This window comes from Cupressus sempervirens, chromosome 5 (genome assembly GCF_028749045.1).
Source record: "Cupressus sempervirens isolate cs-2001-9-10 chromosome 5, ASM2874904v1, whole genome shotgun sequence".
Classification (NCBI taxonomy): domain Eukaryota; kingdom Viridiplantae; phylum Streptophyta; class Pinopsida; order Cupressales; family Cupressaceae; genus Cupressus; species Cupressus sempervirens.
In genome coordinates this window covers 264,749,749-264,764,951 of record NC_143122.1, presented here as the reverse complement: position 1 = coordinate 264,764,951, position 15,203 = coordinate 264,749,749, and the positions used below count along the sequence as shown (strand labels likewise).

At 36.2% G+C, this 15,203-nt stretch overlaps 1 protein-coding gene across 2 annotated transcripts in view; it reads right to left on the bottom strand.

Moving 5' to 3' along the window:
* The window catches only part of LOC149555568 (putative L-ascorbate peroxidase 6, chloroplastic/mitochondrial), an 80,534-nt gene that overhangs the window by 41,146 nt on the left and 24,185 nt on the right, over positions 1-15,203 (bottom strand). For both annotated transcript variants that reach the window (XM_089829686.1, XM_089829685.1), the window contains exons 3-5: positions 11,396-11,516; positions 11,213-11,313; positions 10,994-11,081 (exon numbers count right to left, since the gene is read on the bottom strand). In XM_089829686.1, coding sequence (XP_089685812.1) covers positions 10,994-11,081; positions 11,213-11,313; positions 11,396-11,516 — 310 coding nt within the window. The remainder of the gene's footprint in view (positions 1-10,993; positions 11,082-11,212; positions 11,314-11,395; positions 11,517-15,203) is intronic.

Genomic DNA, 15,203 nt, shown 5'->3' with positions numbered 1-15,203 from the left:
TCTGAAGCCCTAATCTGATACAATGGTACCTGATGCCCTAAATGATCCAATGGATATTGAAGCCTTAAGTGATACAGTGGTATCTGAAGCATCCCTAGATTGATTCCATGGTATCTGAAGCCCTAATTTGATACAATGGTATATGATGCCCTAAATGATCCAATGGAGATTGAAGCCCTAAGTGATACAGTGGTATCTGAAGCCCTAAGTGATTCAATGTTAATTGATGCCCTGATTGATGCAGTGGTTTGTGATGCCCTAATTTTATGTAATGGTATTTAATAGTAAACGTCATTTGATTTTGATAGAGCAGTATTCAATGATAGTCGTTATAGTGGTATTTGTGGACTAATCTGGGTGATTGCAGAAGCATTCTTACAATAATTTCTCAGATCCAAATTCCATGGTATGTGGATTTCAATTTCTATAGTGAATTCATTTGATGGTGTTTTAAGTTCTTAGTTAAGAAAATTTTGTTTAACTAATTTTAACCGTCAATCCCTTTCATGTGAATAAAACTGATTTAACTATCTTCCAATGAAATTGAAGTAATAACTGTATGTTAGTTGTTAATTAAGACCTGGGAAATCTGGTTGTTACATATAGGAACAAGCTAATATATCAAAGAAATACCATATGTAACATACGCTTTTCCCAAGTCTTAATTAACAACACATCAAAGAAATACGGTTATTACTTTAGTTTCATAGGAAGACAGTTAAATCAGTTACGTTCATATGAATGAGATTAATGGTTAAAATCAGTTAAACAAAATTTCATAACTAACAATTGAAAACACCATCAATGAATTTACCATGGAAATTAAAATCTATATACCATGGAATTTGAAACCGAAATCAATCTAGGGATGCTTCTACAAACACCCAAGTTAGTCTACAAATACCACTATATCAATATCAAATGACAATTACCATTAAATACCACTATATCAATTAGGGCATCGCATACCACTATATCAATTAGGGCATCGAATACCATTGGATCATTTAGGGCATCAAATATCACTCTATCAATTAAGGTATCAATTACCATTGAATCATTTAAGACATCAGATACCACTGTATCAATTAGGGCATCAAATACCATTGGATCGTTTAGGGCATCAGATACCACTATATCAATTACCATGGGATCATTTAGGGCATCAGATACCACTGTATCAATTAGGGCATCAAATACCATTGGATCATTTAGGGCATCAGATACCACTGTATCAATTCTTTTCTTCCCATTGCTAACTATGGCAATAACATAAGATTAGAAGATATGCTCATAATCATTATTCAAATAAAGGAAAGACTGAAATAACAATCCATCAAATAAATCTATTTCTTGCAAATAAATATATTCCACGTTCAGTTGGAAGATCAACCGATCTAACTAGCTGCCAACTATATTGACGATTAAAGTTGCTTTCATTTAAAGAAATAACTGTAACGATGATACGACTCAATTAATCTTACCTTCTACTTGAATATACATCATAAAAATAAAAATACCTATTTCCAACAAATGTTAGAATGCATAGTTTATCTTTATCTAATGCATGTCCGACATCTTGTGGAGAGGGGAAACATTGTCAGGGGCTTAACCACCCAACCTCAGACCATAACTTATCCCCACACAATCTCTAACAAGAAAGGCCTTCCCTACCCGGAATAGAACATGGAATACCTTGTCAGCCACTGAGCGTCTTGGTATCTAATCACACCACTCAACTTGATAGCAGGAGAAACAATAAACATGATCATGCATGAGTTATTAAATGATTCCTTTTAAAAAACAAACATTGTTATATCACATCTGATTCTGTTTCATGTTATGCAGATTCCTTTCTCTCACCTCTTCGCCCTTTTCCTTGGTTGTATAGGCGGGTAAGTCCTAGGTGCTTGGATCTCAGAGCAATCGACTTTGTCTGTTGATCGTCAACTGATTCATGAATGTTATATGGTTCAGCTTATCACAATCTGTGATTTGAAGAATGTGTTCTTAAAGACTTGCAAAACAAATCACTTAATTCTGACTCCAATGGCATAAATAAATCATGATTTCATAACATGGTTTCTTGGCTTTTACTTGCCATAAACAACTCAAATTTAGAGAAGGTCAATCATACAATGTGAAGTAAAATGATTTGCATCATGTTGTAAACTATAGCTTACTATTGTATAATTAGAATGCAGTAACAACTGATAAAGGAAAACATATTACAATGCTTGGGTTTTGGTTCACCACATAACTTGATATAATATGGAGAAAAGATGATGTCTTATTGGATGCTTACTCAATCCGCCTCACTCCTTACAGGAGAAATCTTGAATGCAAATACCAGAATAAAGATTGATCACGTTTAAATACAGAACATCAATATAACTAAGAAATCATGGAAAGAAACACTGCAATCGTTACTAATGATATCTGCAGTGATTTTGGTGCTTCACGATTTATACCCATTTGCCTAGTGATGGTGATGCTCCTGTGCCTAATTCTTCCCTGACAATGCTTCCAACCCTTCAACGTGCGTCCTACGAGGAAATTTTCCGCAGTTAAATCATATTACCAAAACAAGTTATTAATCATAAATAATCATACCAGCTAACCACCTATTCAATGTGATAATTAATCTACTTAGCATGTTATCTTATAACAACTAACCATCTTACCATTTCGCAAGATTATAACAAATTAAACTGTCAACTGACTTCATGTAACCTCAACGGCTATATGAACATTTTAAATTAGGTCAAAAAATTGGGATGTAAAAGTTTGCCTACAACTTGGCAGACCAAACAAGTTCAATTTGGCAACCTAAAAACATTTCCCAGCCACCATGGCCACAAAGACTCTCAAGACTGCAAATCGCAAATGTAGAAGCCCTAAAATTGGCTGCAAATTGCAATTTGAAATGAAACCTAAGATTGAGGATGTTTGCAACTTGATTGGTTACAAACTTGTCCTTTTGATGCCCTCAAAACATGACTGGTTTCTTTATCAGGTGCCTAAAAACAATTGGTAACTGCAAATTGCAACAAGATTTTCATTTGACAATTTCCTTCACAGTCAAGGGTGGATTTTTTCGTATGTCAACATCCAACCTTGTGTTTCAGCATACAAACCTATTCCCAGATCATTCTACTCACAAGAATTCACCAAAGTTACAATTTGAGTAACTAGACCCCATTTTTTCCCTTACGAGTACCTAGTGAGTATGCAAACTATAGATATGTGTATGACTACAATAAAAAATATGCACTCGTCACTCATATTCCTAGAGGTGACAAGATGTGTCGCCCCTGCCTTCTTCAAGAGGTGGAAAAAAAGGATCACTTTATTTCAAGTGCCCTGCCTACTATGAATTCCAAGGAAGATAAGTATTGCTTGAGCCTTGGGCAAAAGATTTGTGCTATTTCTCAACTTGGACTACTTAGTTCACACTATTCTACTATATGTAATATCAGATCTTTCATTCAATCTTTCATGGTGGTTGATGAGGATGTCTATCATTTATCTTCTCTACAATCAAATAATAATCAGGGCTTATGTTCACCTTCAATTGCAGTCCCAACCAGCATTATCTTTCTGGGTGATTAGTTTTCTTCTCACATAGGTATGTGTTTCCTATTCATTATCATACATTATGTTGCCTTTTCTAATGTGTGTTGGTTTCGCTCATTTTATGTACCATCACCTATTAGTTTAAATAAAAATTTATTATAATTATGGCCCATGGCCACTCATTTCATATAGGAGTTGTGTTGATGTAATTAAATATTACTAATTACACTTTACTTAACTTTACTAAGGATAATGCATTTACATATTAGTTGTCATGTAAACACATAGGAGTTTGCATTTTATTTTAGCACGTGGTGTAGGAGAAATCCACTTGCACTTAGTTGTTGTCTCACACCTCGTTGTTTGTGAACTCCACCTTTGTGTTCTTATCACATTAACATCCTCTTATTGTTGCAAATACTTCGTTACACAATGAAGGATGATCCACGTTTAGTGCACATGTGATTACACCTTGCCTAGTTGATAGCTTATCACTTGCATCACTCCTAGTTATCATGCATTAGCCATTTATTCAAGCACATCTACATTGTACATATCTCAATATTGATTGGGCATCCATTATTATTTGATCAATATTGAATCAATCATTTGATCATAACCTTTAATTTCTCTTGTGCTATCTCTTGAGCTTTTAGATCTTGGCATTTTCATTCTTTGCCTTTGGCAAATTCTTACATGGTATCAAAGCCAAAGGAGTGTATCATTGCATAGCCATTGGAGAGCATTTTGCTTCATCTTTTCGAGGACCATGATTCAGATCCAGGATCAGCGTTTTTGTAGAAGCATTTTGTGCAAGATCGGACCTCACCATTGCATCTGGGTGGCTGTTTCCATTAATTGTTACTAGGAAATTTGCCTTCCTTTGGCAAAAATTTGAGTCAATATACTTTTTTGCAAATCGAACTTGGGCAGCCCGATTTGCAATTTGATGGTACAGATCTAAAAAAAAAAAATTTAAAATACGTTTCAAAAAATATTTGTTCTAATTATTCTGTTACCATCATTATTATTTTTCTGGTAAAATTTGGGGCCTAGCCCTACTTGTGAGTTTGGTTGTTGAAAAGAGGCAAGGACAAAGTATATTCTTTGTTTAATCCATACACTGCATGCCAGCAAACCCTCAACGCAAGTCCAAAGAAGAGCCTCTGGTATAATGTCACCCATACCACTTTGTTGAGGTGCGGGAGAGTACATTATATAAAGAAATTTTGAAACATAACGTGGAGCATGCAGGATTAAAAATCCCACACCCCTCACCACATTGTGCTCCTCCTATCAACAGCATCTGCCATTTGAGGAGGTTTTGGGACAAGATATGTACACCAAATCTAACCGTGCAAAGCCTACCACGATCCCAAATCCGGAATCTTCTACAACGCGGTTCTATACGCCCCTAACTAGCATTGAACCGAGCACGAGCATCGAGCAATCCAATTCAACGCCATTGATATCAAGCACCAATTGTCATACATACACTCTGATCACTCCCCTTCCCAAACATAAGCATCTCGTGCTCTTCTCATTCACATTAGACTAGAGCTCCCTCCACAAGCATTCATCCAAACATTGATGAGTTGCATTCACTATCATGCTCGCAACTCAAGTCAAGCATACACCTTAGCTTCCCATGTACTCTTAGCTCAAGTCATCCAAGGAGGACTTCGTACCACAAGACCACGAAGGTCCATTGTCCATGTCTCAAGCCAATCTCATCACATTCCGTGGTGATTGAACCCGATCTATAGTTCACATAGACTTTGGAGTCACTGATCAACATAGAAAACTGATTAACATCGAGACCCGGTTTTCTATGTTGATCCTCTAGTCCACAACCAACACGCCATTGGTGCACAATCACTGGATCCAAACAGAGACATGCCCTCATCGGCATTTCTTTGAATTCGCATCGTAGTGAAGCAACTATAGAGAACAAATCTGGTCTTGTGCATCACAGTCGAGTCTCATTTGGAACCTCCACATCCAATCAGTTGACTCATGCAATTGCGACCGCAAATCCAAATAGATTTTTCTCCATTAACTGGCATTGATCAAATTCTAAGACAGTGTCATTATTTAACAAGTAGAGATTGACCAAAACACACAAACATTGTGTGCACGATTTGAATTCCACATCGAGCGGCATTTGATCCAAATGCATGCACGTTGGTTGCTCAGATCATGGGTCATCCAACGTCCGCACATCCAATCAAGCACAAAGACCAACCCCAAGCCCTCATTCACTAATCATGTTGAATCAGATCTGACTTTGGAGCAACGTTGCAAAAGTTGTACTGATCTATGCTCTCTCACACCTCCAAGCTCATTGACAACAACAAGTGTTGCATTATAATTGGAGTACTCTTCATTAATACATAGATCAAATCTACCCAAGACAATTGTACGAAGTACTAGTCTTTTTCGCGCTCGTCCACCACATCAATAGAATCCATACAGATCTCAATTCAGCCACATCAGCTTAAACTACCACGTCATCCCTCTAAGGTGAACAAGCAATCTACTAAATGAATTTGAATAAAAATTAGTATTTTAGCAAAAATTCACAATATTAAATTTGACAAGCATCTGGTTGTCATTAGGTGGATTTTCCTTTTTGTTTTGATGGGCAGGAGACCGTCAATTTTATTCCCTCGTTTGCGTGATCAAATTGCTATGCGAAATTCAGCAATCATTTGACTATTAAAATTGGGCAATTTTGTTTTGCAGTGATGACTGTTTGATCGTCAAATTTAGGTTCCTATGATCATTGATGTCATCATTTTTTGAAATCAAGCAGCCCTAACCATTTGCATTTTCAATTTGGCAATCCATCTTCAGAAGGCCATAACTTGGTCATACGGACTCCAATTTCAATGCCATTTTTTTTATTTTGGCCTAAAATTCTTGAATTTTTCAATGGTGCCGCTAGTTTTTTATTTTATGGACGTATTTTGGAGAAAGTGCATATTTTTGTGATTGTACCTGTCGAGTCCTTGATTTTGCAACTTCAGAGGCTTTCAGCTCATACGAACACATTTTCAACTGCCATGGTTTTGGAAAGTATGTCATTTTTAGAGAGCAATCCCGATTTGCTATCATAGTATAGTCTTCATTGGATGAAAATTTGACTTTCAACATTTGCTTTATTTTGGCCTATTGGGTACTACTTCGTTATTTTGGCCTATTGGGTACTACTTTGTGGATCCTTTAGTGATCTTGTGTCATTGCTTCATATTTGTTGTTGTAATAATCAAAATCAAAAGTCCACTTTGGCCAAATTAAATAAGTGGCAATTGTAATCGCACCATAAAAGTACCAAATTCTTTTCTTTCTTTTTTTTAATTATTTTGGGGGGTGTCTTTGATTCATTGCTTTTTTGGGGGTAAATTGATCTTTTATTTCATGTGAGATGTATATCATGGGAGTAGCAATACATCCTGTTGTCACATAATTGACTAGGGATAATTATGCATTATGGGAAAAAGGAGTCATCGCACATTGTAGATGGCTTAATATCTTATCTAATCTTTATGGACTCATCCCTGAGCCAAAAACAAATTGAAAGAGACAAGTTTGGGTGACTAAGGATGCTCATATTAGAGGTGTAATTAGGAGTCTCTTTTATAAGATATTACTGAGTCTACTCTAAGATTGGGAATAATTATTCCCCTCGTCTAGTTCAGAATATTAGTTGGGAACATTTTGGTGATCCACATATTCCTTGACTACCAATTGATCCAATTGCAGATTGTCTCGTTTCACTTGATGATGCAAATGCTATTCCCCATAATGATGATACATCAAAGTTCATCATAAAACCTGCATTCGATGAGAATCTTGATGATCCAAAGCCTCCAATTGAGATCACTTCTCCTATTGTTGTTCCTCATGTTTCTTGTATTGTTCCAACGATAGTTGCTTGTGATTCAATGCAACAAGATATTCCTTGTGATTCAGTGCAACAGGAAATTCCTTGTCTCCCAGTCACAGTTCCTTTGGATGACTTCTTGACAGACATTACAGGTTTGTTTGTGGAGTCCTACATTGAGGATTTGGGAGACTAAATTGATGACATTCATCTTCTCTTTGTTGAGGATGATCCTTCTTCAGTTGTGTTTGACATGATTGTGGATCCTTTGATACAACAGTTGCAGGAGGTCTCTTTCACTTCAGAGAAATCTTTTACATCTTTGGAGATTGGCATCCATGTGTCTCACACTTCACTTGAGATGTCATTTGCAAGGTACAAATTGATCATTCTCATGTGTTGGAGATTCCTAGTCAGTTTCCTGAGATATCCTACATTTTGAGGGTTCTTCCTACTGATTGAGCAGGACATACACCTATGGCATCATTTCTTGCTAACGAGAGGAACGTCATTCAATTTTCTTGGTGCAACTCCTATATTGATCCAAGAGCATCTATAATAGGTGTACATTCACTTTTGAGGGGGGGCTTCTTTGCTTCTCTTCCTTATTCACATTGAGGAGGCATCTTTTCCTTTGGAGTTTGATCCAAATTCTCAAATTGATCGGTCACCATTGGTTCCTTGTTTGTCACCTTCTTCTATTAGGTTTAATCCTGATTGGTTTGTGGCATCTTCATCAACCAAGGACATGGTGACACATAATTAGACTTCAAAGACATCATACTTCATTTTGATTCCCCTTCCTTCTTCCTATCCACAATTCTTGCATTTGTACTTGGTGTATCTTCTTCTTAAGGGGAGAAATGTGCTTTGTAGGCATTGGACCACCTTTTGTCTTCAAGCACTCACCATACTTGCAAGAGATTATTCACTATGGGGGGGATATAATATCTCCTCCTTTTCTTCCTATGGAGGAATTTTTTATTGTATATACATGATGTAGATCATAATTGAGTGTCTTGATTACTCAATCCATACATGCATCTTGCTTTCTTTTTTATCTCTTTTTTGGGGGAGGATTTTTCCCGTGAGGTTTTCCCTCTCCCCAATTTATGAGAAATTGCATTGTTTTTGCATTTGTAGTTAGTACATGGGTACCTAACATGGCCTAGTAGTTGGGACCCATAATGCAATGTCATCTAGCTTTTGTGAGCATAAGTGCATTCCCCTAAGTTACACTTAAGGGGAGGTGTTCGTGTAATTAAAAATTACTAATTACACTTAAGTTTACTTAGGATATCATTTTTACATATTGATTGTCATGTAGACACATAGGAGTTTGCATTTTATTTTAGCACATGATGTAGGCGAAATCCACTTGAACTTAGTTGTCACCTCACACCTCATTGTTTGTGAGCTCCACCTTTGTGTTCTTATCACATTATGATACTCTTGCTGCACACACTTTGTTACACAATGGAGGATGATCCACCTTTACTGACATGTCTTGTCTAGTTGATAGCTTATCATTTACATCACTCCTAGTTATCATGCATTACCTATATATTAGGGCACGTCTACATTGTACGTATCTAAATATTTGATTGGACATCCATTATTATTTGATAAATATTGAATCAATCATTTGATCATATCATTTTGTCTCTCGTGCTATCTCTTGAGCTACTAGATCTTGGCATTTCTATTCTTTGCTTTAGGCAAATTTTTGCATGGTATCAGAGCCAAAGGAGCATTTCATTGCATAGCCATTGGAGAGTGTTTCGCTTCATCTTTTGGAGGGCCATGATTCAGATCCAAGATCGCATTTTGTGGGAGCATTTTGCACAAGATCAGACCTCACCATTGCATCTAGGTGGCTGTTTCTATAAATTTTGACTATAAATTTGCCTATGTTTGACAAAATTCAAATTTGAGGCAAAAATAAAAATTGCAATTCGAGCTTGGGCAGCCCGATCTGCAATTTGATGGTACAGATCTGAAATTTTTTAATTAAAAATTAGGAGGGTTTGTTTAAGTTAGACCTATAGATTGGTGGGATAAAAAATGTTAAATGGCATTCATGCTCACTGGCATGGAGCTTTAGACAGTTGGATTACAATAGGAATTATATGCTGGCACCTTGGACTGGATTGTATCTAGAAACCTAATTATTAAAATTGTATATAAATTCTTATTTCTAAATTAGAGGGGAACAGACATATGTAATTAATAATTTTATTTATAAAATAAAAAAGGAGATCTCTGAGATTTCCACTTGATTTATTGAGGGATATTGTCTGTCATATTTTCTACTGATATATTCTTCTCCTATATAGCATGTTGATTCTATATCAATAGCAAGTCAATAGCTGGCAGAATAGAGAATAGAGGAGTGACCACATCATTGATTCTTTTAGACCCCTTTGTTGCAACTTGCTTGTACACTAAAGATGATTGCTATCTCAAATTGTTTACTGATTCAATACGTAGAAATGTCAACACATTCTTTATTTAAGCAACAATCTCAACTGCTTCTCCAAAGCAACTACTGTTTGAGCATAAAACTCAAGATGTCTAAACAAAATGTAATTATAAAGGTTAGGGTAATTTTTATATCATCTTTACACCAAGATATCAATTTGGTGTATGAGACCTACTTTGTGAAGGCCCATGTGTGGATCTTTTTTTGTTCCAACGTCTCAAACCATTTTTCAAACTTTGGAGAGTTCAATCCCTTGGTAAGTTTAACCCACTCTCCCTGCCCCTTTTCCCATTTCCCGTCCTTTTCCCAAGACAACCTACCCTAACTTCTTGAGCAAGGTAATTAAAATAGCTTTATACAAAACAGACACAAAGATACTTGAATTGTTTACCGACTGAAATTTAGTTATAACAGGTAATCTACTCTATACATATCCATCTCATTTTTGCCTAAGTCACAAGATCATAAAAAAAAAGAATTATCCATAGTAATTACAACTCAGGTTACAATGAGTAATAACACAATGTGTTCAGAATGCAAAAGAGCCTTACTACAGCTTCTTGTAAGGAAGGTGGATCTTTGAAAAACTCATGGGAAAGAATGGATTCTCAAAATATATTCAAAATCGTTCTCCTGAAAAGTAATAAAATTTTCAAGATTGGAGATTTTAAAAGTCTACTGAGTTGATAGTAGAGGCCCGAGATAGTAACTAAAGAAAGTGAAAATTAAAATTTAGGTCAGCTGGTAGAGATATGGTATAAACTGCATGTAGAAAAGGCAACCCTCAACAATCCTCCCTTAGGCAATAACTTCCAAAAATTCAAAAAGGTTCCAAGCAGATTTACAAAACTCAAGAAGTATGTCCAGAGGTTGAAACATCTCTCTAGGTTTGCAAAGTTAGATGTTCAAAAAAAGGGCATTGACTAGAAACAAGAAATGTGGTTATGAGTCATGAAATTAACCTACAAAGTAGAATAGGAGTATATTGCATCTTGCATATAGTTTACCTGCAAACTACATCATAATAAAATTGTTGAAACATAGCATACCTGGAAGTTTCCCTTCTGGCGGACAATCTTCAGGTTGTGGTGCATCTACTCGCCCATATTTCATGGGAATTTTAGGACCTCCAGCATCCTGAAATTCTCAAATGTTTCAGTCAAAGGTTATGGAATAAAAAGCATAGAAACTGATTGACAAAAAAGTGCATGATTTTTACAGAAATACTGCCATCGAAACACATTTGCATGCCTGAGAAAGAGAAAGACCTCAATGGCTGTGGCACTTGCTAACTGGAACAAGTCTGCATATGTAATATTTGTATATTTGTCCTTGATGGGCTGCAAGAGCTTTAACGCATTTATGAGACCTGTAATTACATTTGAAAGTATCAGAGTCATTCAAAAAATTAGTTTAAAATTTTAAAAGAAATTATATAGGTAAGAATTTACCAGCATTTGCTTTATGGTTTAGTTCTATCTCAAATCGCAAGCTTCCATTGGCCCCACCACACTTTGGCCACTCTTGAATGCTCTTGTCATATGTGCCAGCATCATGCCATCCCAGTCTTATCTGTAAGGAATCCCAGTATCATTGTACAGTGCACCTCTGAAATAAAAGGATAACTTTACTCCCAATTAATAACTTACTAAATCAGTTAATTAATTATGTATCCTATATTTCTTGATGGGTTGGCAATTTGATCATATTTTCATTAGTATATAGACTGCGGTTCTTAAATTCTACCTCAGGTTTATTTCTGACTTTCTTACCCAAATCAAAGTTGATTATTCCATTGTGCTGAATTCATTTATTCCTTGATGTTCGGATTGCTTATTCTCCGTTTCCAATTCATCAATCTTTGTGCAATCGATTTGTCCCTCTTACAACTTCGAGTTGGAAGAAGTCACACCCTTTCATAAATTCCACCCTAAGTACAACCCTTCATATTTCTGCCCTTTGAAAGAGTTATAGTATTTCACAATTACAATACTGTGAAAGAGTACAACCCTCATCATTTTTGCCTTTTAAAGGAGTCACTTCTTGATTTTTTTCTCATTCCTTTCTTCTTCCATTAACTCTTTCTTGATTGATATGCTCCTTTCTTTCTTCCTTCCTCCCTTCATATCCCCTTTGAAACAAACTCTTCTCACTTTTATATCTTGTGTTTGAAGGAGTCACAACTCTTCATTTCATATCTTTTGGTCATTCATTAAACTTCATTAAAATTTTATTATATTATATTATATTTTAGTTTTATTCTTTTATATTTTGATTTTATTATTATTATTCATTAATAAATCCTATTGTGATATTACTATCAAGATTCAACTTTGTAGTTTTTTATTCAATGACCCATGTTTCATAAAAATGGTTCACAAGAACCCATTTCTCATGAGAAAGAATGAAACACTTAGCACTCATTGCATCTAGGTGATGCTCAAATAGGTGAAGCACTAGGACTTCCCAACTTTGTTGTTTTTTATTCAATAACCCATGTTTCATAAAAATGGTTCACAAGAACCCATTTCTCATGAGAAAGAATGAAACACTTAGCACTCATTGCATCTAGGTGATGCTCAAATAGGTGAAGCACTAGGACTTCCTAGGAGCTCACCCATCGCAGTACTACTCCAACTCAAGCATGCTTAACCATGGAATTTCCTCCAAGGTTAACCCCACTTTGCTTACAACTACATTTGCAAAACCTTCATTAAGTGTTGTGCCTTATGAACCATTCATTACAAAACCACTTAAGCTCGTCACTTGATAAGTAAAATCTGGTACATAGCTTATCAGAATTCACCTATGTAGTTCTTCAATCAAACTCATTAATTCATGTTTCATGAGTAGTGGTATACAAGAAGCCATCTCTCATTTTAGCACCCATTGGATCTAGGTCTTGCTTGCAGAGGTGAAGCACTAGGACTTCCCAAGAGGTTACCTATCCCAGTACTACTCTAGCTCAAGTGCACTTACACATGAAGTTTCCCCAAAGTTAAGCCCACTCCATTTGCAAAACCTTTATTAAGTGTTGTGCTTTATGAACCATTCATTATAAATACACTTAATCTTGTAAATTGATAAGTAGGAGATATATTCTAGATAGAGTCAAAATGTGATATTACTATCAGGATTCAACTATGTAGTTTTTGAGTCAAACTCACTGACTTATTTTTTATGAGTAGTGGTTCACAAGAGCCCATCTCTCATGAGAATGAATGGAACACTTAGCACACATTGCACTTATGTGATGCTCACAAGGGTGAAGCATCGAGACCTAACCACGGAGTGTCCTCCAAGGTTAAGCCCGCTTTGCTTGCACCCCCATTTGCAAAGCCTTCAACAAGTGTTGAGCCTTATGAACCATTCATTGTAGAGCCCCTTAAGCTCATCAATTGGTAAGTAGGAGATATTTTCCAAAGCGAATCAAAGGCACAACACTTGCTGAAGGTTTTGCAAATGAGGTTGCAAACAAAGTGACTTAACCTTGGAAAAAACTCTGTGATTAAGTGCACTTGAGTTGATGTAGTACTAGGATGGGCGACCTCTTGAGAAGTCTTGGTTCTTCACCTCTGTAAGCATCATCTAGATGCAATGAGAGCTAAGTGTTCCATTTATTATCATGGGAGATGGGTTCTTCTGAATCATTACTCATGAAACATGGGTCAATGAGTTTGAATCAAAAACTGCATAGTTGAGTCCTGATAGTAATATCACAAGTTGACTTATGGAAAATATTCCCTGCTTATCAATTGATGAGCTTAAGGGGCTTTATAATGAATGGTTCATAAGGCACAACATTTTCTGAAGGTTTTGCGAATTGGGATGCAAGTAAAGTGGGCTTAATATTGGAGGAAACTCTGTGGTTAAGTATGCTTGCTATGGAGTAGTATTGAAATGGGTCACCTCCCAATAAGTCTTGGAGCTTCACTTCTATAAGCATAATCTAGATGCAATGAGTGCTAAGTGTCCCATTCGTTCTCATGCGAGATGGTTTCTTATAAACCCCTACACATGAAACATGGGTCAATGAGTTTGTCTCAAAAACTACATAGTTGAATCTTGATAGCATATCACAATTTGACTTAATGTGCAAAATGCCGCTTACCTATCAATAAATCCTATTCCAAAAAGTGGATATTATACTTATGGCCCTTTTCAATAACAAATTGAATGATGCCAAAAGAAGAATGTCACTTACAATAAGGAATTCTCTGTTGTTGTAGAAGCATTAGTTATTGGAGTCATTATCTCATACATAGGGAATTCATTTCGATGATTAACAATCAAGCCTTAAAGTGCATAAATTCTCAATCTAGATTGTCCCACTATGTAATGTCCCCATTTTAGCAGTTGACCAAGTGTGTGTGCGTTAGCCTTGTTCTACATGGTCCCGAGGGCTAACGAAGGGTTTAATGGGATCCTGGAGTGTTTTGGCCTAGTCATTTCCATTTTGGACCAAAACGAAGTTGATTTACTCAGTTTTAGGCATACTTACTATTTTTAGTAAGTCGGCAAGACACAATGCAGGTCAATTTTGGTGATTGGATTTGATACTCCTCGATGAGAGCTTTCCGATGAGCTATTGCTCGCATTATTCAGAGTCTGATTGCTAATACATTGCCTGAAGTTTTATTAAAGTAACGTCTAATTTAATTGTAAAATATTAAAGTGTTATTTTAATATTTATTTTATGGGGATGTGTACCCAAGGGAGACATAAGGGGTATTTTAATATATGTTTTATATATTACACATCTTTTATCCCACATTGCCCATATGAGTTGAGCGGACCCTTGGAAATAGAATAAAAGGAAGCATTTGTGGCTTCATTAGACAGGTTGAATATGAGAAGAAATTGGTGTGTGAGTTGCAACTCCGTTTTTGGCATTTGAGGACGTTTATCCTCTCTTGTAACATTCTAGACGTCATTCCCTTGGAGTTTGGCCTTTGGAATTCTTTGTTATCGGCTTCATTATCAGACAATTTTGTTGCATTTCCAGCTACAGGCAGATTTGGTATTTTGCTCATATCTTCTTCACTACTTGTCCGACGCTTATGCCGCTTTGAGGAAATGATATTACGAAGGTAGTCAACTGATTGAAGGACAAAGTACTGTAGCAGCACTGTTCATGCAGCACTATTCACGCAACACTATTCACGTGGCACTATTCACGCGGCACTGTAGCAGCAAGTTCGAAAGCATGGGCTGGAGTATTATGTCAATAATGCTGAAGTAATTAGTGAGTTGATAAAT